At 55.4% G+C, this 22,813-nt stretch overlaps 1 protein-coding gene across 9 annotated transcripts in view; it reads right to left on the bottom strand.

The window, feature by feature from the left end:
• Positions 1 to 22,813, bottom strand: part of LOC148117563 (uncharacterized) — a 220,465-nt gene that overhangs the window by 170,132 nt on the left and 27,520 nt on the right. For 2 of the 9 annotated variants that reach the window (XR_015737050.1, XM_087903122.1), the window contains exon 3: positions 14,387 to 14,890. The exons of 2 other annotated variants lie outside the window; for them this stretch is intronic. Coding sequence is in view for 2 of the 7 variants with exons in the window: in XM_087903122.1 (XP_087759248.1) it covers positions 14,782 to 14,890 (109 nt within the window). In the remaining 5 variants the exon portion in view is untranslated. Of the gene's footprint in view, positions 1 to 14,386; positions 14,891 to 15,516; positions 15,685 to 15,850; positions 15,998 to 22,813 lie in introns of those variants that run through there. 5 more of the 9 variants (XR_015737048.1, XR_015737051.1, XR_015737057.1 and 2 more) reach the window with 5 other exon arrangements.

Here is a 22,813-nt window from a genome sequence, read left to right as displayed (position 1 = left end):
ATTTTTGAAAATTAGAAACGCAGCCCTGCAGGCCTGGCAGCCGCTCTCCCTCCACAGCTCCTAGGCCTGTTTCACTGCCTCCCCTGCTCTGGATGTCACGTTGGTAGCGGGTATCTACCTAAAAAAAGATTCTCCAGTTCCTGGACCACATCCTGGACAGACCCTCACCCCTGATTTTCAAAGACAGGAATTTTTAGGAATTTTTGAAAATGAGAAAGGCGGACCGGCCGCTCTCCCCTGCCCCTCCCCCTCCCGCCGGGCGGATCCCAAGCCGAGGTCGCTGAGCCGCCGCCGCCCCGGGCCGACAAAGGAAATGGTAATGGCTGAGGCAGCCTGCGGCCTCCCTCGCTGACGGGCAGAGGCTGACAGGCTGAGGCCCGCGGGCGGGTCTGCGTGTTCAAAATCTAGAAAAAACACCGCCATTGATCATGTCCACGTCCATCGTGGGATTTTTCACCAGTTTTCAAAATCCCCTCTGCGCTCCCATCGGGAGACAGAGCCAGAGGAGGGGTTGGGAGACATGGGGTCCCCGAAATCTCTCCAAATCATTGACTTTCATGTTGAAAAGGAAGTCCTCTGTCTCTTTGGGGTCCTCTGGCTTCTGAATGCTGGGCCTCAGGGCCTCCGTGTCTGGCTGCAGCCCACACCTGAGTGAGCAGGGCAGGCAGGGACCCGGGGATTTCATTTAATTTAATTTAATTTAATTTCATTTAATTTTCTCTCTGGGCTGGGAAGTCAGGGAACCTCGTGGCTGTGCTGGGGAGACGTTCACCAGCCCTCCCTGCCTGAGAATCCCTCCCATGTGGTTTTTTAGAGAGATCTGGTCCAGGAGATAGCCACACAGACCATCAGGATTTATAGTTATCCCATCAGGACCACACAGACATCCACTATTTTGGAGTAGACACGAAAAGGAACCCACTTTCTGTCTGGAGGGGGGCCCGTCTGTGCTCTCTAGGTCCCCAGGACTCCTGGATCTCTGGCCAGGGGAGGCTGGGGGCCTCTGTCTCTTCTGGGATTGGCTTTGATTTCTGAGCTGGGGTCTGGTCCAGGAAGGGTCTGGAGAGGAGAAGGGTCCTCCGGACACAGAAATCCGGACGGCAGAGCGGGGAAGGCGGCAGCTGAGGGTGCAGGGAGACGGACGGGGCCGGACAGCGGCCCCCCACGTCCCAGGCAGCTCCTCCGGGAGCCCCCGGGGCCCTCTGCGCTCAGCCCAGGTCCCCGGAGAGGACCCCACCGGCCGCGGGATCTCCAAGAACAGCTTTTCTGTCTCCCTCCATCCACCGTCTTTCTACATAAAATCCGTTTCACGTCTCCCTGCAGACCGAGTCTTCCATCAGGAGTCCCCGGAACCCCTGCAGGCCCTGCCCCTTCAGGGAGAACACGGGGGGCCCTGGCCTGCCTGTCTGTCTGGGTCCAGGCTGCCAGCAGCCGGGGAGCTCTGGGAATCTGCAGTCAGCTCTCTAGGATTCTGGGTCTCAGGACGAGTTTAGCCTCCTCCAAAGGGTCTGGCCGGGTCCCCCCTGTCTCTCACCCGGGGGACCACGCTCAGGAACCTCAGCTCGGGGAGGATTCTGCCCTGACATCATTGCTTAGGTTGGAGGTCTCTAATGGCAGCTGCTCTGTCCCCCCAGCTCCTAGGTCTGTTTCAGTGACTCCCCTGGTCTGGATTTCATGTTGGTAGCGAGTATCTACCTAAAAAAACATGGTCCAGACCCTTGACTACGTCCTGGAGCGACCCTCTCCCCTTAGTTTCAAAGACAGGAATTTTTAGGAATTTTTGAAAATTAGAGACGCAGCCCTGTAGCCCTGGCAGCTGCTCTCCCCTCACAGCTCCTAGGCCTGTTTAAGGGCCTCCCCTGGTCTGGATTTCACGTTGGTAGCGGGTCTCTACCTAAAAAAAGATTCTCCAGACCCTTGACTACGTCCTCGAGCGACCCTCACCCCTTATTTTCAACTACAGGAATTTTTAGGAATTTTTGAAAATTAGAGACGCAGCCATGCAGGCCTGGCAGTTGCTCTGTCCCCTCAGCTCCTAGGTCTGTTTAAGGGCCTCCCCTGGTCTGGATTTCATGTTGGGAGCGGGTATCTACCTAAAAAAAGATTCTCCAGACCCTTGACCACATCCTTGACAGACCCTCACCCCTTATTTTCAAAGACAGGAATTTTTAGGAATTTTTAAAAATGAGGAACGCAGATCTGCAGGCCTGGCAGCTGCTGTCTCCCCACAGGTCCTAGGCCTGTTTAAGTGACTCCCCTGGTCTGGATTTCATGTTGGGAGCGGGTATCTACCTAAAAAAAGATTCTCCAGACCCTTGACCACGTCCTGGAGCGACCCTCACGCCTTAGTTTCAACGACAGGAATTTTTAGGAATTTTTGAAAATTAGAGACGCAGGCCTGCAGGCCTGGCAGTTGCTCTGTCCCCCCAGCTCCTAGGCCTGTTTAAGGGCCTCCCCTGGTCTGGATGTCACGTTGGGAGCGGGTCTCTACCTAAAAAAAGATTCTCCAGACCCTTGACTACGTCCTGGAGTGACCCCCACCCCTCATTTTCAAAACTGGGATTTTTAAGAATTTTTTAAAAATGAGAAACACCGGTCTGCAGGCGTTTCCTTCCCGTCCCCCTCCCCCCGGGCAGATTCCAAGCCGCCGCCGCCTCTCGGTGACAAAGGCGATGCTAATGGCGGCTGCGGCCCGGGGCCGGCTTTGCTGACGGGCGGGGGCTGACAGGCTGAGGCCAGCGGTCTGCGTTTTAAAAATCCAAAAAATACAGGACCGTGGATCATTTTCAAGTTCAGCAGGGACCCAGGGCTTTTTATTTCCTTTCATGTCATTTTATTTTAGGAAATAGCGGTCTCCCTGAGGGTGGGGAAGGGCAGGACAGGGTCCCAGGGCTTTTCATACATTTAATTTCATTTTATTGTATGGAATCGCGGTCTCCCCGAAGGCCGGGAAGGGCCGGGGACCCCGTGTCCGTGTCTGTGAGTGTGAGTCTGTGCCTGTGAGACGTTCACCACGCCAGCCCGTGTGATTTTATAGGAAAAATCCGGGCCTGGCAGCGTGCCCAGGCGGGTCCCTGGTGTCCCCTGGGCCTTTCTCTGGGTGCTCAGTGCTGGGTGCTGGCTCTTCTGTGCTGGGTGCTGGGTGCTGGGTCCTCTAGCTCACTTCCTCAGGGTCTCCAGGCTGGATAGCCAGCCAGGGTGGCCTGTCCTCTTCCCCATCCGTCCCTGAAGGAGGAGGAGAGGTCTCTGTCCATCCTTCTCTCTATCTGTGGGCTCTTCCTGGAAGGAGTTCTGGTAGAACTTAGCCCTCAGCACTCAGGACTCAGTGCTCACCACTTAGAAATCAGCACTTAGCACTCAGCACTCAAGACTCAGGCCTCAGCACTCAGTACTTAGCACTAACCACTTAGCCCTCAGGACTCAGCACTCAGCACTGAGCCCTTAACCCTCAGCACTCAGCAGCACTAACCACTTGGCAGGCAGCAGTCCATACTTAGCCCTCTCACACACACCCAGGACTCAGCACTCAGCACTAACCACTGAGCAGTCTGCACACTGAGTCTGCTGGTCCTCTGGGCTGGCTTCCTCAGGGTCTCCAGGCTGGGTAGCCAGCCTGAAGTGGAAGAACCTAGCACTTAAAGCTCAGCACTCAGCATTTAGCTCTCAGCACTAACCACTTAGTGGGCAGCCTTCAGTACTTGGCACTCCTACTCAGGCCTCAGCACCCAGCCCTGAGCCCTTAACCCTCAGCACTCAGCCCTAACCACTTAGCAGGCAGCCGTCCATACTTGGCACTCCTACCCAGGCCTCAGCATTCAGCCTATAGGACTTAGCACTCAGCACTCAGCACTTATGACTTGGACTGAGCACTCAGCACTCAGCCTATAGGACTTAGCACTCAGTACTCAGCACTGATGACTTGGACTGAGCACTCAGCACTCAACCCCCAGCACTCAGCCCTCCTCTGGCAGCCCCCATCCTCTCCTGGGGACCTCTGGCGTGTGGCTCAGCCCCCCTCCCCGAGAGACCCCCGGTTCCTCTGGACACAGACACTCAGCACTGAGCACTCAGCCCTCTCCGGTGACCACTCGGGACTCGGCACTCAGCCCTCAGGACTCCACACTTGGCACACAGCTGATTTCATTTTCTAAGCACACTCTTATTTCATTTTCTTTCATTTTATTTCAAGAAGTAGCGGCCTCTCTGAGGGCAGGGCAGGGCAGGACAGGGCCCCAGGGCTCTTATTAAATTTTATTTCATTTTATTTGAGGGAATGGCGGTCTCCCCGAGGGCCGGGAAGGGCAGAGGACCCCGTGTCCGTGTCCGAGAGTGGGAGGCCTCTGGATCCGCTGGGATCAGGGTCTGTGTCCCCCCCGGTTCATTCTCTCCACGGACCCCGGCCTCGAGAGACCCCCACCCGTCCTTTTCCAAGCGCCAGGGATGTTTAAACATGTTTTAAACCATGAGAAACGCCGAGCTGCAGGCGTTTCCCGGCCCCCGCCCAGCAGGCAGATGCCCAGCCGCTGCCGCCGCCGCCGCCGGCTCGCCGAGGGCAGGTTTGGGAGGGGGTCTCTCTCTGTAAAAAGATGCTCCAGTGCCTGGACCACGTCCTGGGGGGACCCCCACCCCTGAGTTTCAAACCCAGGAATTTTTAAAAATTTTTTAAAACTGAGAAACGCCGATCCGCAGCCGTTTCCCTGCCCCCTCCCCCCGGGCCGATCCCCAGCCGCCCGCCGCCGCTGGCTGACGGAGGGAACGTTCATGGCTGCGGCCTGAGGGAGGCCCGAGGCCGGCGCGTCTGTGTTACACCTCCCACGACCGCACCGCCGTGGATCGTGTCCGCGTTCACCGCGGGGTGTTTCATCCGTTTCCCAAACCCGCTCCGCGCTCCCCTCGGGGCGGCCGGGCCTCCCGCTCCCCCCCCAGCACCGCGCGCGCTCCCCCTGGTGGCGTCCGCAGGGATCAGCACCGCGCCCCGCCGGACAGAGCCCGGGACGGGAGGGAGGGGGAGTCCCCGGCGTCCCCGACCCTGGATGGATGGGAGGTCTGAGGACGCTGTAGATCGGAGAATCCAGTGCTCGGTCTCTGTGGGGTCCTCGGGCGTCTCTGGGCTCCCGAATGCGGGGCCTGAGGCCTCGGCGTATCGCTGCCGCCCCCACCCGAGTGAGCAGGGCCGGCAGGGACCAGGGACTTTGATTTAATTTAATTTAATTTAATTTAATTTAATTTAATTTAAAGGCTAGGACTTTTATTTAATTTCATTTAATTTCATTGAATTTTCTCTGAGGGCGGGGAAGTCAGGGACCCTCGTGTCTGTGTCTGTGCTGGGGAGACGTTCACCCGCCTGCCCTGCCTGACAATCACTCACATGGATGGCCTGTCAATAACTCACATGGATTTTTTATATATATATCTATATCTGGTCCAGGGGATCGCCATCCACACCGTCCCATATGTTGGAGGCTGAAGTCGGCATTTTTACCAACCCAGGGACGGGCCCGTGTCCCATCGAGGTGACCAGAGGGCCTGGATCTCTGCGGGGATGGGAAGAAGAGTGATTTTTTTCAAGGAGTCTTGGCGACGGGCCGGCCTCTCTGTGTGCAGGCCGGCAGCCGGCAGCCCAGGAGCTCTGGGACTCTGCAGTCAGCTCTCTAGGATTCTGGCCTCAGGACGAGTTTAGCCTCCTCAACGGGGTCTGGCCGGGTCCCCCCCTGTCTCTCCCCCGGGGGACCACGCTCAGGAACCTCAGCGCGGGGAGGATTCGGCCCTGACGTCAGGGTTTGGGTCGGAGGTCTCTGAGGGCAGCTGCTCTGTCCCCTCAGCTCCTAGGCCTGTGTAACCGGCTCCCCTGGTGTGGATTTCATGTTGGGAGTGGGCATCTATGTCAAAAAAGATTCTCCAGACCCTTGACCAGGTCCTGCAGAGATCCCCACCCCTTAGTTTCAAACACAGGAATTTTTAAGAATTTTTAAAAATGAGAAACGCAGATCCGCAGCAGCCCTGGCAGACCTGGCAGCTGCTCTACCCTCAGCATCTAGGCCTCTTTCACTGACTCCCCCGGTCTTGATTTCCTTGTGGTCGTGGGTATCTATGTCAAAAAAGATTCTCCAGACCCTTGACCACGTCCTGGACAGACCCTCACGCCTTAGTTTCAAAGACAGGAATTTTTAGGAATTTTTGAAAATTAGAGACGCAGACCTGTAGCCCTGGAAGCCGCTCTCCCTCCACAGCTCCTAGGCCTGTTTCAGGGCCTCCCCTGCTCTGGATGTCACGTTGGTAGCGGGTATCTCTCTAAAAAAAGATTCTCCAGATCCTTGCCTACGTCCTGGAGGGACCCCCAGCCCTGATTTTCAAAACAGGGATTTTTAAGAATTTTTTAAAAACGAGAAACACGGGTCTGCAGGCGTTTCCTTCCCGTCCCCCTCCCCCCGGGCAGATTCCAAGCCGCCGCCGCCTCTCGGGGACAAAGGCGATGCTAATGGCGGCTGCGGCCCGGGGCCGGCGTGGCTGCCGGGCGGGGGCTGACAGGCTGAGGCCAGCGGGGCTGCGTTTTAAACATCCAAACATCCACCGCCGTGGGTCGTGTCCGAGTCCATCGCGGGATTTCTCCTCCGTTTTCCAAACCCGCTCTGGGCTCCCCTCGGGGCGGCCGGGCCTCCCCTCCAGCGCGCCCTCTGGTGGAGTCTACAGGGATCGGCACCTCGCCCGGCTGGACAGAGACCGAGTTTGGAGGGACGGGGAGTCCCCAGCGTCCAGAACACTGGACGGATTGGATGTCTGAGGACGCTTTAGATCTGAAAATAAAGTGCTCGGTCTCTGTGGGGTCCTTGGGCTCCCGAATGAGGGGCCTGAGGCCGCTGTGTCTGGCTGCAGCCGACACCTGAGGGAGCAGGGCAGGCGGGGACCCGGGGATTTCCTTTCATTTCATTTCATTTTATCTCATGGCAGTGAAGTCAGGGAACCTCGTGTCTGTGTCTGTGTGGGTGAGACGTTCACCAGCCTTCCAGGCCTAAGACTAACTAAAAGATCTTTATTCATCTAGGTGAGCCAGGAGATACTCCTAGATCTCCGGCCAGGGGAGGCTTGGGGCCTGTCTCCTCAGCACCCAGCACTCAACACCTAGCCATCCTTTATTTTATTTTATGGATCGACTTATCACTCAGCACTCAGCACTCAGCACCTAGCACTTATTTCTTTTATTTGATTTATTGTTAGGATTGATTGAGCACTTAGTACTCAGCACCCAGCAAGGACTCAGCCCCAAGCACCCAGCACTCAGCAGCTGGGTCCAGGCAGCCAGCAGCAGAGGATCTCTGGGAATCTGCAGTCAGCTTTCTAGGATTCTGGGTCTCAGGACGAGTTTAGCCTCCTCAACAGGGTCTGGCCCTGTCCCTCCTGTCTCTACCATGGGGGACACGTTCAGGAACCTCAGCTCGGGGAGGATTCTGCCCTGAAATCATGGTTTGGGTCGGAGGTCTCTGAGGGCAGCTGCTCTGTCCCCTCAGCTCCTAGGCCTGTTTAAGCGGCTCCCCTGGTCTGGATTTCATTGTGGTCGTGGGTATCTATGTCAAAAAAGATTCTCCAGACCCTTGACCACGTCCTGGAGCGACCCCCACCCCTTATTTTCAAAACAGGAATTTTTAAGAATTTTTTAAAAATTAGAAACGCGGATCCGCAGCAGCCCTGGCTGATCTGGCAGCTGCTCTACCCTCAGCCTCTAGGCCTGTTTTAAAGACTATCCTGGTCTTGATTTCATGCTGGGAGTGGATATCTATGTCAAAAAAGATTCTCCAGACCCTTGACCACGTCCTGGAGAGACTCCCACCCCTTAATTTCAAAACAGGAATTTTTAAGAATTTTTTAAAAATTAGAACTGCAGATCCGCAGCAGCCCTGGCAGACCTGGCAGCTGCTCTACCCTCAGCACCTAGGCCTCTTTCACTGACTCCCCTGGTCTTGATGTCATGGTGGGAGTGGGTCTCTATGTCAAAAAAGATTCTCCAGATCCTTGACCACGTCCTGGAGAGACCCTGACCCCTTATTTTCATACACAGGATTTTTTAAGAATTTTTGAAAATTAGAAACCCAGATCCGCAGCAGGCCTGGCTGACCGGGCAGCTGCTCTACCCTCAGCGCCTAGGCCTCTTTCACTGACTCCCCTGGTCTTGATGTCATGCTGGGAGTGGGTAACTCTCTGTAAAAAGATTCTCCAGTCCCTTGACCACGTCCTGGAGAGACCCTGACCCATTATTTTCAAACACAGGAATTTTTAAGAATTTTTGAAAATTAGAAACGCGGATCCGCAGCAGCCCTGGCTGATCTGGCAGCTGCTCTAATCTCAGCGCCTAGGCCTCTTTCACTGACTCTCCTGGTCTTGATTTCATGGTGGTCGTGGATATCTATGTCAAAAAAGATTCTCCAGATCCTTGACTACGTCCTGGAGTGACCCCCACCCCTCATTTTCAAAACAGGGATTTTTAAGAATTTTTTAAAAATGAGAAACGCGGGTCTGCAGGCGTTTCCTTCCCTGCCCCCTCCCCCCGGGCAGATTCCAAGCCGCCGCCGCCTCTCGGGGACAAAGGCGATGCTAATGGCGGCTGTGGCCCGGGGCCGGCGTGGCTGACGGGCGGGGGCTGACAGGCTGAGGCCAGCGGGGCTGCATTTGAAAAATCCAAAAATCCACAGAGCAGTGGATCGTGTCCAAGTCCATCGCGGGATTTTTCATCAGTTCGAAAACTCCCCTCGGGGCGGCCGGGCCTCCCGCTCCCCCCCCAGAACCGCGCTCGCTCCCTCTGGTGGAGTTTTCAGGGATCAGCACCTCGCCCTGCTGGACAGAGCCAGAGAATGAAGGGGTGCAGTGCGTGGGTGCTGAGTGCTCAGTCCTCTGTGGAGGGTGCTGGGCGCTGAGTTCTCCGTGCTCGTCCCCAAACCGCCCCTTTAGTGCTGGGCGCTGAGTCCTCTCTCCCCTCACCATGTTGAAAATGATATTCCCCATCGCTTCAATGATCTTTCCTATTTTTAAACAACCTTCCTTCACGGTTCACTCTTTTCCCTATGTTTAAAATTATTTAAATGTTGAAAAGGATAGGCCCCATGTCTTCAATGACTTTTCCTATGTGTATAAATGATCTTCCCTCAGGTTTCATGATTTTCCCTTTTTTTAAAAATCATTTTCGCCATTTGACAAACGAGTGGCCACATGTTAAAAGGATTCTACCTATGTTTAATGATTTTCTCTATGTTTTAAATTCTGTTCCCCACCTCTTAAATGATGTTCCCTATTTTTAAATGATCTTCCCTCGTGTTTCACTCTTTTTCCTATTTTTAAAATCATTGTCCCTATTTTTAAAATCATGTTCGCCATTTTAAAAATGATTGGCCCCCTTTTAAAAGGATTCTCCCTGCTCTTAATTATATTCCCTAGTTTTAAGATCATTTTCCCTATTTTCAAAATAATTTTCGCCATTTTAAAAATGATTGGCCACGTTTTAACATGATTCTACCCATGTTTAGTGATTTCCTCTATGTTTAAAATTCTTTTCCCTCTTTCTCAAATTATTTTCCCTCATTTTAAAATTATTTCTGCCATTCTAAACATCATGGACCCCATTTAAAAATCATGGGCCCCATGTTAAAAGGATTCTCCCTGTTCTTACTTATTTTCCCTATTTTTAAAATCATTTTGCCTATTTTAAAAATCATCTTCGCCATTTTAAAATGATTCTCCCTGCTCTTAATCATTTTCCCGATTTTTAAAATCATGTTTCACATTTTAAAAACGATTGGCCCCATTTTAAAATGACTCTCCCTGCTCTTCATTATTTTCCCGATGTTTAAAATTATTTTCCCTAATTTTAAAATCATTTTAGCCGCTTAAAAAATGATTGGCCCCATTTTAAAAGGATTCTCCCTCTTTTTAAATGATTTTAGCTATTTTTTAAATTCTTTTTCCTATTTCTTAAGCGATCTTCCCTCATTTTTCGTGAATTTTCCCGATGTCACTCACCCTAAGGCCTGAGGGAGGCCTTAGGCCAGGGCAGACAGGCAGGGCAGGGCCCTGGGGATCGGATTCCCTTTCCCCGTGTGTCTGTCTGTCTGTGCCTGTGAGGGGCCGGGCACCGTCCAAGCCCGGGGGATTTTATGAAAAATCCTGGCGTCTGCAGAGCGTGGCTGGGTGCTGAGTGCTGAGTCCTCTGCGCAGGGAGGGTGCTGGGCGCTGAGTCGTCTGTGGCCTCTCCCCAAAGCCTGCCTGAGTCCAAACACGGCGGATTTTTTTGAAAAATCCTGGCGTCTGCAGAGCCTGGCTGGCTGCTGAGTGCTGAGTCCTCTGCGCAGGGAGGGTGCTGGGCGCTGAGTCGTCCGTGCCTGTCCCCAAACCGTCCCCGGGTGCTGGCGCTGAGTCCTCCGTGCCTGTCCCCAAACCGCCCCTGAGTGCTGGCTGGGAGCTGAGTCCTCCGTCCCAGTCCCCAAACCGTCCCCGGGTGCTGGGCGCTGAGTCCCCCGTCCCCGTCCCCAGGTGCCCTGTGCGGGCTCCTCCGTCGCCCTCCCCTCCGCCCAGCCCCGCCGGGGACCGGGGTTCGAGGCCCCAAACCCCGCCGAGGCCGCTGAACGGGACAACTGGTCGACCTCGCTGCTTCTGGGCTATGGGAGACATGAGCGGAGCCAGTCAGCGCCCAGGGCCAACTGCTCGACCGGCCTGGTTGCTGAGTGCTGGGAGCTGAGTCCTCCGTGGAGGGAGGGTGCTGGGCGCTGAGTCCTCCGTGCCTGTACCCAGGTGCTGGGAGCTGAGTCCTCCGTGGAGGGAGGGTGCTGGGAGCTGAGTCCTCCGTGGAGGGAGGGTGCTGGAAGCTGAGTCCTCCGTGCCCGTCCCCAGGTGCTGGGCCCCCTTCCCCAGGTTTAAAATGATATTCCCCATCTCTTCAACGATTTTTCCTGTTTTTAAAGGATCTTCCCTCAGGTTTCATGGTTTTCCCTATTTTTTAAATTATGTTCGTCCTTTTTAAAAATGATTGGCGCCATTTTAAAATCATTCTCCCTGTTTTCTAAATGATTTTAGCGATTTCTTAAATGATTTTCCCTATTTCCTAAAGTAGTTTTCCTATGTGTAAATCACCTTCCCTGATGTTTAATGAGTTTCCCCAGGTCCTAAATGATATTCCCTATCTTTTAATTATTTTCCCTATTTTTTAAATTATTTTCCCTAGGTTCCCAATCACCTTCCGTGATGTGTAATGATTTTCCCCACTTCTGAAATGATTTTCGCCATTTTAAAAATTATTGGACCCATGTTAAAATGATTCTCCCTATGTTTAATGATTTTCTCTATTTTCTAAATTCTCCTCCCCATCTCTTAAATGATTTTCCCTATTTTTAAAATGATGTTCAGCTTTTAAAAATTATTCTCCCTCTTTCTTAAATCATTTTCGCCATTTTAAAAAGGATGGGCCCCATTTCAAAAGGATTCTACCGATGTTTAATTATTTTCTCTATGTTTAAAATTATTTTCCCTATTTCTAAAATGATTTTCCCAATTTTCAAAATTATTTCCCCATGTCTGAAATGATTCTCGCCATTTTAAAAATGATTCTACCGATGTTTAATGATTTTCTCTGTGTTTAAAATTCTTTTGCCTATTTCTTAAATGATTTTCCCTATTTTTAAAATTATTTCCCCATGTCTGAAATGATTTTCGCCATTTTAAAAATGATTCTACCTATGTTTAATTATTTTCTCTATGTTTAAAATTCTTTTCCCCATCTCTTAAATGATTTTCCCTATTTTTAAAATGATTTGCACCTTTTAAAAATTATGTTCCCCATGTCTGAACTGATTTTCGCCATTTTAAAAATGATTTGAGCCATTTTAAAAGGATTCTCCCTCTTTTTAAATGATTTTAGCTATTTTTTAAATTCTTTTTCCTAGTTCTTAAGCGATCTTCCCTCATTTTTCATGATTTTCCCGATTTCAATCACCCTAAGGCCTGAGTGAGGGCTTAGGTCAGGGCAGGCAGGCAGGGCAGGGGCCTGGGGATTGGATTCCCTTTCCCCGTGTGTCTGTCTGTGCTCGTCAGTCACCGTCCAAGCCCGGGGGATTTTATGAAAAATCCTGGCGTCTGCAGAGCGTGGGTGCTGAGTGCAGAGTCCTCTGCGCAGGGAGGGTGCTGGGCGCTGAGTTCTCCGTGCCTGTACACAAACCGACCCTGAGTGCTGGCTGGGAGCTGAGTCCCCCGTGTCTGTCCCCAAACCGCCCCTGAGTGCTGGGCGCTGAGTCCTCCGTGCCTGTCCCCAAACCGCCCCGGAGTGCTGGGCGCTGAGTCCTCCGTCCCAGTCCCCAAACCGCCCCTGAGTGCTGGCTGGGAGCTGAGTCCTCTGTCCCCGTCCCCAAACCGCCCCTGAGTGCTGGGCGCTGAGTCCCCCGTCCCCGTCCCCAGGTGCCCTGTGCGGGCTCCCCCGTCGCCCTCCCCTCCGCCCAGCCCCGCCGCGGACCGGGGTTCGAGGTCCCAATTCGCGCCAAGGCCGCTGAACGGGACAACTGGTCGACCTGCGTGGTTGCTGAGTGCTGAGTGCTGAGTCCTCCGCGGAGGGAGGGTGCTGGGAGCTGAGTCCCCCGTCCCAGTCCCCAAAGCCTGCCTGAGTGCTGGGCGCTGAGTCCCCCGTCCCCGTCCCCAGGTGCCCTGTGCGGGCTCCCCCGTCGCCCTCCCCTCCGCCCAGCCCCGCCGGGGACCGGGGTTCGAGGTCCCAATCCGCGCCGAGGCCGCTGAACGGGACAACTGGTCGACCTCGCTGCTTCTGGGCTATGGGAGAAATGAGCGGAGCCAGTCAGCGCCCAGGGCCAACTGCTCGACCGGCCTGGCTGCTGAGTGCTGAGTGCTGAGTCCTCTGTGGAGGGAGGGTGCTGGGCGCTGAGTCCTGCCTGCCTGTACACAAATCGTCCCCGGGTGCTGGGCGCTGAGTCCCCCGTCCCCGTCCCCGTCCCCGTCCCCAGGTGCCCTGTGCAGGCTCCTCCGTCGCCCTCCCCTCCGCCCAGCCCCGCCGGGGGCCGGGGTTCGAGGCCCCAAACCCCGCCGAGGCCGCTGAACGGGACAACTGGTCGACCTCGCTGCTTCTGGGCTATGGGAGAAATGAACGGAGCCAGTCAGCGCCCAGGGCCAACGGCTCGACCGGCCTGGTTGCTGAGTGCTGAGTGCTGAGTCCTCCGGGGAGGGAGGGTGCTGGGAGCTGAGTCCTCCGTGCCTGTAACCAGGTGCTGGGCGCTGAGTCCTCCGTGCCTGTACCAAAACCGTCCCCGAGTGCTGGGCGCTGAGTCCTCCTAGGTTTAAAGGAACTTCCCCAATGTTTCATGATTTGGCCTATTTTTAAAATTATTTTCCCTAGGACTTACATGATTTTTCCTATCTCTCAATGATACTCACTATTTTTTTAATGATTTTACCTATTTCTTAAATGACATTCCCGGATTTATAATGATTTTCCCCATGTCTTCAATGGTATCCCCTATGTTTAATTCTTTTCCCTATGTTTCAAATTATGTTCCCTAGGTTCCCAATCACCTTCCCTGATTTTTATTGATTTTCCCCATGTCCTAAATGATATTCCCTATCTTTTAATTATTTTCCCTATTTTTTAAAATGTTTTCCCTAGGTTCCCAATCATCCTCCCTGATGTTTAATGATTTTCCCCATTTCTGAAGTGATTTTGGCCATTTTAAAAATTATTTCACCCATGTTAAAATGATATCCCCTATCTTTTAATTCTTTTCCCTATTTTTTAAATTATTTTCCCTAGGTTCCCAATCACCTTCCTTGATCTTTAATGAGTTTCCCCAGGTCTTCCATGATCTTCCCTAATTTTTAATTCTTTTCCGTGATTTTTAAATGATTTTCGCCATTTTAAAAATGATTCTCCCTATTTTTAATTATTTCCTCTATTTTTAAAATTCTATTCCCTTATTTTCCTCTATTTTTAAATGATCTTCCTGCATGTCTCACTATTTTCCCTATTTTTAAAATTATATTCCCCGTGCCTAAACCTATATTCCCCATTTCTTAAATGATTTTTCCTATTTTTAAAACTTCTTCCCCAACGTTTAACTATTTTCCCTCCTTTTAAAATTATTTTCCCTATTTCTTAAATGATATTCCCTGATTTTTAATGATTCTCCCTATTTCTTAAATGATTTTTGCCATTTTAAAAAATGATTGGCCACATTTTAGAATGATTCTGCCTCTTTGTTAATGATTTTAGCTACTTTTCAAATGATTTTGACCATGTTTTAAAGGATCTTCCCTCCTTTTTCATGATGTTACCTATTTCCATCACCCTCAGGCCTGAAATAGGACTCCAGGCCTTCATGGTTTCCTGCAGAGATTTTATGAAATGAAAAAGAGCTTTCAATAAAATAAGAATTTAATGTTCTATGAGCAACAAGACTGAGTCTCAGGGGTGAGTCTCAGGGATGACAGGCTGACATCCAGGGAGGCCAGCAGGCAGCCTGTGTGGAAGCTGCTGCCTGGGGGGGTCTGCAGAGCGAGTGTGTGCTGTTCCCCAGGCAGGCAGGTGCTGGGTGCTGAGTCCTCTCTGCTGGGTCCTGGGTGCTGAGTGCTGGGTGCTGAGTCCTCCATTGAGATGGCTGGGTGCTGGGTGCTGAGTCCTCCGGGCAGAATAACGACTGCTGGCTGCAGAGGAGTGAGTGTCTGTGGATGAGAAAGAAATCAGTGGCTCTGTCCAGGTCCCTGTCAGGTTTTAAAACAGCCAGTCAGAGGAGAATGTGCCCATGACCTGATTCAGTGCTGGGTGCTGGGTGCTGAGTGCTGGGTCCTCCATTCAGAGTGCTGGGTGCTGAGTCCTCCGTCCAGACGGCTGGGTGCTGTGGCTGGAACTGTGAAGCAGTCTCTGAAACGGAGAGAAAGCAGCTTTTATGAGGAACATACATCTGAGTTCTGGGTCAGGAGACAGAATCCCCAGCTCTGCAGTGACAGCAGCCCCGCCCGTCTGCTCTCTCTCACACAGACACAGACACAGACACACCCCCTGCCGGGTCCCTGGCTGCTCTTCTCCCCCCCCCACCCGCCCAGGTCTCTTTTGCCAAACCGTCAGCCCGCTTTAGCCTATAAGTCTCAGAAATTCGAAGGTGGCTGTCAGCAGCTCGAGCCGTGGCTCAGAGCAGTAGGAGCGCCTAACGCTGAGTGCCTGGTGCCAAGGTCGCAGGTTGGAATCCCGCTTGCGCCTGTTGCCAGGCATCTAGACGTGATCTCTATGCGGAAACGATAGTGACGTTGGCATATCGCTGCATAATTAATCGGAAAAAAAAAAAAAAAAAAAAAAAAAAAAAAAAAAAAAGTTTTGACGGGGGTCCCCTACACTTTTAAAAATTTTTTCGAACAGGACCCTTATGGCTGGGTCCTGTTGCGTGCGGGTGAGCGTGCAGACACGGCAAGAGCAAGGCAATCGTTTTATTTCAAGAGCAGTTTAAGACAGACAGTGAGAAATCTCAGGAACGACGAGTCTCTGGCACTCACACGGGCTGTTTTGTGCAGTCAGTCTCTCCGGGTCCCGGCGGGCGCTGTCCAACACGGATCTCTCGGGGCTGCCGCGTCTGCCTGGAGACGACAAGAGCGGGGCTCGGTGAGCGGCGGGGAAGCCGGGGCTCGCGGCTGTCGGCTCCCACGGGGGCGGGGGAGTCAGCGATCCTCTGCCTGCCGCCCGCGAGCGATCTCTGCCTCCCACAGACACACGGGATCCCCGTTTTGCCCCGTTGTTTTTCCCCGATTTTCCCCGGCTCCCGTCTGCGTCTCCCGCTCCCTCCCCGGCTCGCTCCCCGGACCCGCGCGCGCGCGCTCCCGCCGCACCTACCTCTCTCCCCTGCCCTTCCGTCCTCACGATCGCTTCCCACGAGCCCCACCGCGGCCAATTTCGCCAATTTCACCAGGTTCGCCCCGACTTCTCCCACACGGACTTCAAGCATGGCGGCCGGCTCCCGCCAGGCCCGAGCGCGGGAAACGGGCGGCGGCCGCGGAGGCTCATGGGAGACGTAGTCCGCCGCGCTGCCGGCTCAGAGTCCGCAGCCGGCGTCCGGACCCGCCCTAGAAGCGGCGGCTGGGAACCCTGGCTCGGCCTGAGCCCTAGCCCCGCCCGCGCGAACCCTAACTGCCGGGAACCCTAGCTCGGCCTGAGCCCTAGCCCCGCGCGAACCCTAACTGCCGGGAACCCTAGCTCCGCGTGAGCCCTAGCCCCGCGCGAACCCTAGGTCCCGGGAACCCTAGCTCCGCCTGAGCCCTAGCCCCGCACGAACCCTAACTGCCGGGAACCCTAGCTCCGCGTGAGCCCTAGCCCCGCGCGAACCCTAGGTCCCGGGAACCCTAGCTCCGCCTGAGCCCTAGCCCCGCGCGAACCCTAGCCCCGCGCGAACCCTAGCACACAGCGAACCCTAGCCCCGCCTGAGCCCTAGCTGCGCCCCAACCCTAGCCCCGCGCGAACCCTAGCTCCGCCTGAGCCCTAGCTGCGCCCCAACCCTAGCCCCGCGCGAACCCTAGCTCCACCTGAGCCCTAGCTGCGCCCCAACCCTAGCCCACAGCGAACCCTAGCTCCGCCTGAGCCCTAGCTGCGCCCCAACCCTAGCCCACAGCGAACCCTAGCTCCGCCTGAGCCCTAGCTGCGCCCCAACCCTAGCCCACAGCGAACCCTAGCTCCGCCTGAGCCCTAGCTGCGCCCCAACCCTAGCCCACAGCGAACCCTAGCTCCGCCTGAGCCCTAGCTGCGCCCCAACCCTAGCCCACAGCGAACCCTAAGTCCTGCCAACCCTAGCTCGGCCTGAGCCCTAGCTGCGCCCCAACCCTAGCTCACAGCGAACCCTAGCTCCGCCTGAGCCCTAGCTGCGCCCCAACCCTAGCCCACAGCGAACCCTAGCTCCGCCTGAGCCCTAGCTGCGCCCCAACCCTAGCCCACAGCGAACCCTAGCTCCGCCTGAGCCCTAGCTGCGCCCCAACCCTAGCCCACACCGAACCCTAAGTCCTGCCAACCCTACTCTCTGTCTGGGTCTTCTCGCTCTCTCTGTGTGGGGGACACATTGGCTCCCTGTGTGTGTGTGGGGCCCGGGAGGGAGGGCGGGGAGAAGCTATCAGTGTCCTCTGAACCATGTACAGTAAAGCTGGCCCGGTGGCTCAGTGGGTTAGGTACCCCTTCTTTTGATCCCTAGGACCCGGGTTCGAGTCCCTAGTTTTGCTTGGCTGGGAGGTCGGGGAGAGGTTATCAGCGTCCTCTGACCCTTATACAGTACAGCTGACCTGGTGGCTCAGTGGGCTAAGCCACCCTCCTTTTGTCCCCGAGGACCCGGGTTCGAGTCCTGGGTCCTACTGTTTTACTTGAGACTGGTAGGTCGGGGAGAGGTTATCAGCGTACTCTGACCTCTACACAGTATGCCTGGCCCGGTGGCTCAGTGGGTTAAGTCCCTATTGTTTTGGTCCTGAGGACCCGGGTTCGAGTCCTGGGTCCTACTGTTTTGCTTGAGACTGGTAGGTCGGGGAGAGGTTATCAGCGTCCTCTGACCTCTACACAGTATGTCTGGCCTGGTGGCTCAGTGGGCTAAGCCACCCTCCTTTTGTCCCCGAGGACCCGGGTTCGAGACCTGGGTCCTACTGTTTTGCTTGAGACTGGTAGGTCGGGGAGAGGTTATCAGAGTCCTCTGACCTCTCTACAGTATGCCTGGCCCGGTGGCTCAGTGGGTTAAGTCCCTATTGTTTTGATCACGAGGACCCGGGTTCGAGACCTGGGTCCTACTGTTTTGCTTGAGACTGGTAGGTCGGGGAGAGGTTATCAGAGTCCTCTGACCTCTCTACAGTATGCCTGGCCCGGTGGCTCAGTGGTTTAAGTAACCTACTTTTTGATCCCGAGGACCCGGGTTCGAGACCCGGGTCCCATCTATTTTACTGGTCTGGGAGTCAGACACTGAGAGCTATCAGTGCCCACTGAACAACAGTAACTAGAGCTGAGCCGGTGGCTCAGTGGTCTAAGCCACCACTTATTTTGATCCTGAGGACCCGGGTTCGAGACCCAGGTGCCATCAATTTTACTGGTCTGGGAGTGAGACACTGAGAGTTATCAGTGCCCACTGAACAACACTAACCAGAGCTGAGTCTGTGGCTCAGTGGGTTAAGTAACCTAGTTTTTGATTCTGAGGACCCGGGTTCGAGACCCGGGTCCCATCTATTTTGCTGGTCTGGGAGTCAGACACTGAGAGCTATCAGTGCCCACTGAACAACAGTAACTAGAGCTGAGCTGGTGGCTCAGTGGTCTAAGCCACCACTTATTTTGCTCCCAAGGTCCCGGGTTCGAGACCCGGGTCCCACCTATTTTGCTGGTCTGGGAGTGAGACACTGAGAGTTATCAGTGCCCACTGAACATCACTAACCAGAGCTGAGCCGGTGGCTCAGTGGTCTAAGCCACCACTTATTTTGATCCTAAGGAACCGGGTTCGAGACCCGGGTCCCACCTATTTTGCCTGGCTGGGAGTCAGACACTGAGAGCTATCAGTGCCCACTGAACATCACTACCTAGTACTCACGTGGTGGCTTAGTGGTTTAAGTAACCCACTTTTTGAACCCGGGGACCCGGGTTCGAGACCCGGGTCCCATCTATTTTGCTGGTCTGGGAGTGAGACACTGAGAGCTATCAGTGCCCACTGAACAACACTACCTAGTACTCACGTGGTGGCTCAGTGGGTGAAATAACCCTCTTTTTGGTCCTGAGGACCCGGGTTCGAGACCCGGGTCCCATCTATTTTGCTGGACTGGGAGTGAGACACTGAGAGCTATCAGTGCCCACTGAACAACACTACCTAGTACTCACGTGGTGGCTCAGTGGGTTAAGTAACCCACTTTTTGGACCCGGGGACCCGGGTTCGAGACCCAGGTCCCAATCTATTTTGCCTGGCTGGGAGTGAGACACTGAGAGCTATCAGTGCCCACTGAACACCACTAACCAGTGCTCACGTGGTGGCTCAGTGGGTGAAATAACCCACTTTTTGGTCCTGAGGACCCGGGTTCGAGACCCGGGTCCCATCTATTTTGCTAGTCTGGGAGTGAGACACTAAGAGCTATCAGTGCCCACTGAACACCACTACCTCGTACTCACGTGGTGGCTCAGTGGGTGAAATAACCCACTTTTTGGTCCTGAGGACCCGGGTTCGAGACCCGGGTCCCCTGCCTTTTAGGCTGCTGGGACAGAGTTTAAAGCTAAGAACGCCAGCAGCGGGCTGCTCCCCACCTAAGCTGCGGTGGCTCTACCGGCTAGCAGCCCTCTTTTTAGATCCAGAGGACCTGGGTTCGAATCCCAAGCCTCCTGCCTTTTAGGCTTCTGGGGCCGAGATAAAAGCTAAGAACGCCAGCTGCAGGCTGCTCCCCACCTAAGCTGCGGTGGCTCTACCGGCTAGCACCCCTCTTTTTAGATCCAGAGGACCTGGGTTCGAATCCCAAGCCTCCTGCCTTTTAGGCTGCTGGGGCCGAGATAAAAGCTAAGAACGCCAGCAGCAGGCTGCTCTCCATCCAGGCCGCGGTGGCTCTGCCGGCTAGCAACCCTTCTTTTTGGTCCGGAGGAACCGGGTTCGAAGCGCAGATCGAGTGAAAACAAGGCAACTTTATTAGAGGAGTCAGTGGAAAAATCACGAAAATCCCGAATCTCTCCCACTCACACACAGGAAAAATCCCGAAAATCCCGAATCTCTCCCACTCACACACAGGAAAAATCCCGAAAATCCCGAATCTCTCCCACTCACACACTGGAAAAATCGCGAAAATCCCGATTCTCTCCCACTCGCACACTGGAAAAATCGCGAAAATCCCGATTCTCTCCCACTCGCACACTGGAAAAATCCCGAAAATCCCGAATCTCTCCCACTCACACACTCTCTCACGTCTCTCCCGGGTCCCCAGGCTGTCCACGTGGCGGCCGGGATCCTGGAAGAGAAGAAGGGGGAACGGAGAATGAGCCAAAAGCCGGGGCCGAGCGTGGAGAGAGACAAAGGGGGACGATCGGGACCCGCCGGGGCCACCACGTGGGCGCCCGGGATCCAGGCTTCCCCAGTCCCAGCTCCGGTTCCGTTCTCGCTGCTCCCGCGGCCGGGCGGCCGGGCGGCCGGGCTCCACGTGTCCGCCTGGAAGAGAAGAAGGGGGAACGGAGAAAGAGCCAAAAGCCGGGGTTCGGGGCGTGTTAGAAATCCCCAAAGCCCGCCGCGGACGCTGGGGAGACGCGAGGGAGGGCCGAGCCGCAGCAGTTTCTGTCTCTGTCTGTCCCACGCAGACACACACGCGCGTGCAGGAGCCTGTGGGAGAGAGAGAAAGGGGGACGATCGGGACCCGCCGGGGCCACCACGTGGGCGCCCGGGATCCCGGGATCCAGGCTCCGGTTCCGTTCCCGCTGCTCCCGCGGCGCGGCCGGGCGGCTGGGAGGGCTCCACGTGTCCGCCTGGAAGAGAAGAGTGGGGAAAGTGCAGTAAATGTCCCGGGATCCCGGCTCCGGTTCCGTTCTCGCTGCTCGGCCGGGCTCCACGTGTCCGCCTGAAAGGGAAAAGTGGGGAAAGTGCAGTAAATGTCCCGGGATCCCGGCTCCGGTTCCGTTCTCGCTGCTCCCGCGGCTTGGCTGGGCGGCTGGGATCCACGTGTCCGCCTGGAAGAGAAGAGTGGGGAAAGGGCAGTAAATGTCCCGGGATCCCGGCTCCGGTTCCGTTCTCGCTGCTCCCGCGGCTTGGCTGGGCGGCCGGGCTCCACGTGTCCGCCTGGAAGAGAAGAGCGGGGAAAATCCAATAAATGACCGGGAATCCGGGCTCCGCTTCCCCACCCCGGAGCTAGAAATCCCGCCTGCTCGCCCGCCCGCCCGCCCGCGTGCGCTCCCCGTCCCGGGTCTGCACGCCGCCGCGTCTCTGTCCCCGTCTCCCACACACGCGCTCGCGCAGGCAGGCACATGGCCGCCCGCCGCCGCGGCTCCCCTCGCACACACGCCCCGCCCGCCCGCCCGCCGGCGGCAGCTCCGGCCCCCTTCCCCCCGCCCGCCCAGTTCCGTTTCCGGCCTCCGCCGCGCCGCTCTCGGGGCCCCGGTCCCGGCGGGCGTCCCCGCCGCCCCTCCCCCCGCTCCCGGCCGCCGGCCGCCGCCCCTCCCCCCGCCCCCGGGCGCCGGCGCCCGCGCGGCCCCGCTCCGCTCCGCTCTGCTCGCCACGCCCGCGGGGCGGGGTCCCGGGCTCGGCTCGGCTCGGCCGCCCGGGGGCGGGGGGAGGGGCCGCCGCGGCAGGCCGGGCACGCGGATTCCCCAATCGGCCCCAACGCGGCGTCTCTGAGCGCCCAAGCCGAGTTTTTCCCGAGTTTTCTCAGTTTCCCCGGACTACCAAGATGGCCGCCGCGGGCCCAGCCCAGGACTACAGACGGGCGGGGCCCCGGACCGGCGTCCTCTGCGGCGGGGGGGGGGGCGGGGGGGTTCCGCGCTGACGTCAGCCCCGTCCCCCTCCCTCCCTCCCTCCCTCCCTCCCGGTGTCCGTTAGAGCGGGCACAGCCCTGTCTGAGACACACACACAGGACTCAGCACTCAGCACTAACCACTGAGCACTCAGGCCTCAGCCCTCAGTACTTAGCACTCACCACTTAGCACTGAGGACTCAGCACTCGGCACTCTTAACCCTCAGCACTCAGCAGCACTAACCACTTGGCAGGCAGCCGTCCATACTTAGCACTCTCACACACACACACAGGACTCAGCACTCAGCACTGACCACTGAGCCGTCTGCACACGGAGTCTGCTGGTCCTCTGGGCTGGGTGCTGGGTCCTCTGTGCTGGCTTCCTCAGGGTCTCAGCACTCAGGCCTCAGGAGTCAGCCTATAGGACTTAGCACTCAGCACTCATGACTTGGACTGAGCACTCAGCACTCAGCCCCCAGCACTCAGCTAGAGTGCTAGAAACCTAGAAACTCAGGTTTCTAATGGCAGCTGCTCTGTCCCCTCAGCTCCTAGGTCTGTTTCACTGGCTCCCCTGGTGTGGATTTCATGTTGGTAGCGGGTATCTACCTAAAAAAAGATGGTCCACATCCTTGACCACGTCCTGGACAGACCCTCACCCCTTATTTTCAAATGCAGGAATTTTTAAGAATTTTTAAAAATGAGAAACGCAGCCCTGGCAGATCTGGCAGCTGCTCTCCCCTCACAGCTCCTAGGTCTGTTTCACTGCCTCCCCTGGTCTGGATGTCATGTTGGGAGCGGGTATCTACCTAAAAAAAGATGGTCCAGACCCTTGACCACGTCCTGGAGCGACCCTCACGCCTTACTTTCAACGACAGGAATTTTTAGGAATTTTTGAAAATTAGAGACGCAGGCCATGCAGGCCTGGCAGTTGCTCTGTCCCCCCAGTTCCTAGGTCTGTTTAAGGGCCTCCCCTGGTGTGGATTTCATGTTGGGAGTGGGTATCTATGTCAAAAAAGATTCTCCAGATCCTTGACCACGTCCTGGAGGGACCCAGACCCCTTATTTTCAAAACAGGAATTTTTAAGAATTTTTTAAAAATGAGAAACGCGGATCCGCAGCAGCCCTGGCTGATCTGGCAGCTGCTCTACCCTCAGCGTCTAGGCCTGTTTTAAAGCCTATCCTGGTCTTGATGTCATGCTGGGAGTGGGTATCTATGTCAAAAAAGATTCTCCAGATCCTTGACCACGTCCTGGACAGACCCCCACCCCTTCATTTCAAATACAGGAATTTTTAAGAATTTTTAAAAATGAGGAACGCAGATCTGCAGGCCTGGCAGCTGCTGTCTCCCCACAGGTCATAGGCCTGTTTCAGTGCCTCC

This window comes from Myodes glareolus, chromosome X (assembly GCF_982192425.1).
Source record: "Myodes glareolus chromosome X, mMyoGla1.1, whole genome shotgun sequence".
In the NCBI taxonomy this organism is placed as follows: Eukaryota; Metazoa; Chordata; class Mammalia; order Rodentia; family Cricetidae; genus Myodes; species Myodes glareolus.
Note: the sequence above shows the minus strand (reverse complement) of the source record. Positions and strands in the feature narration are given on the sequence as shown.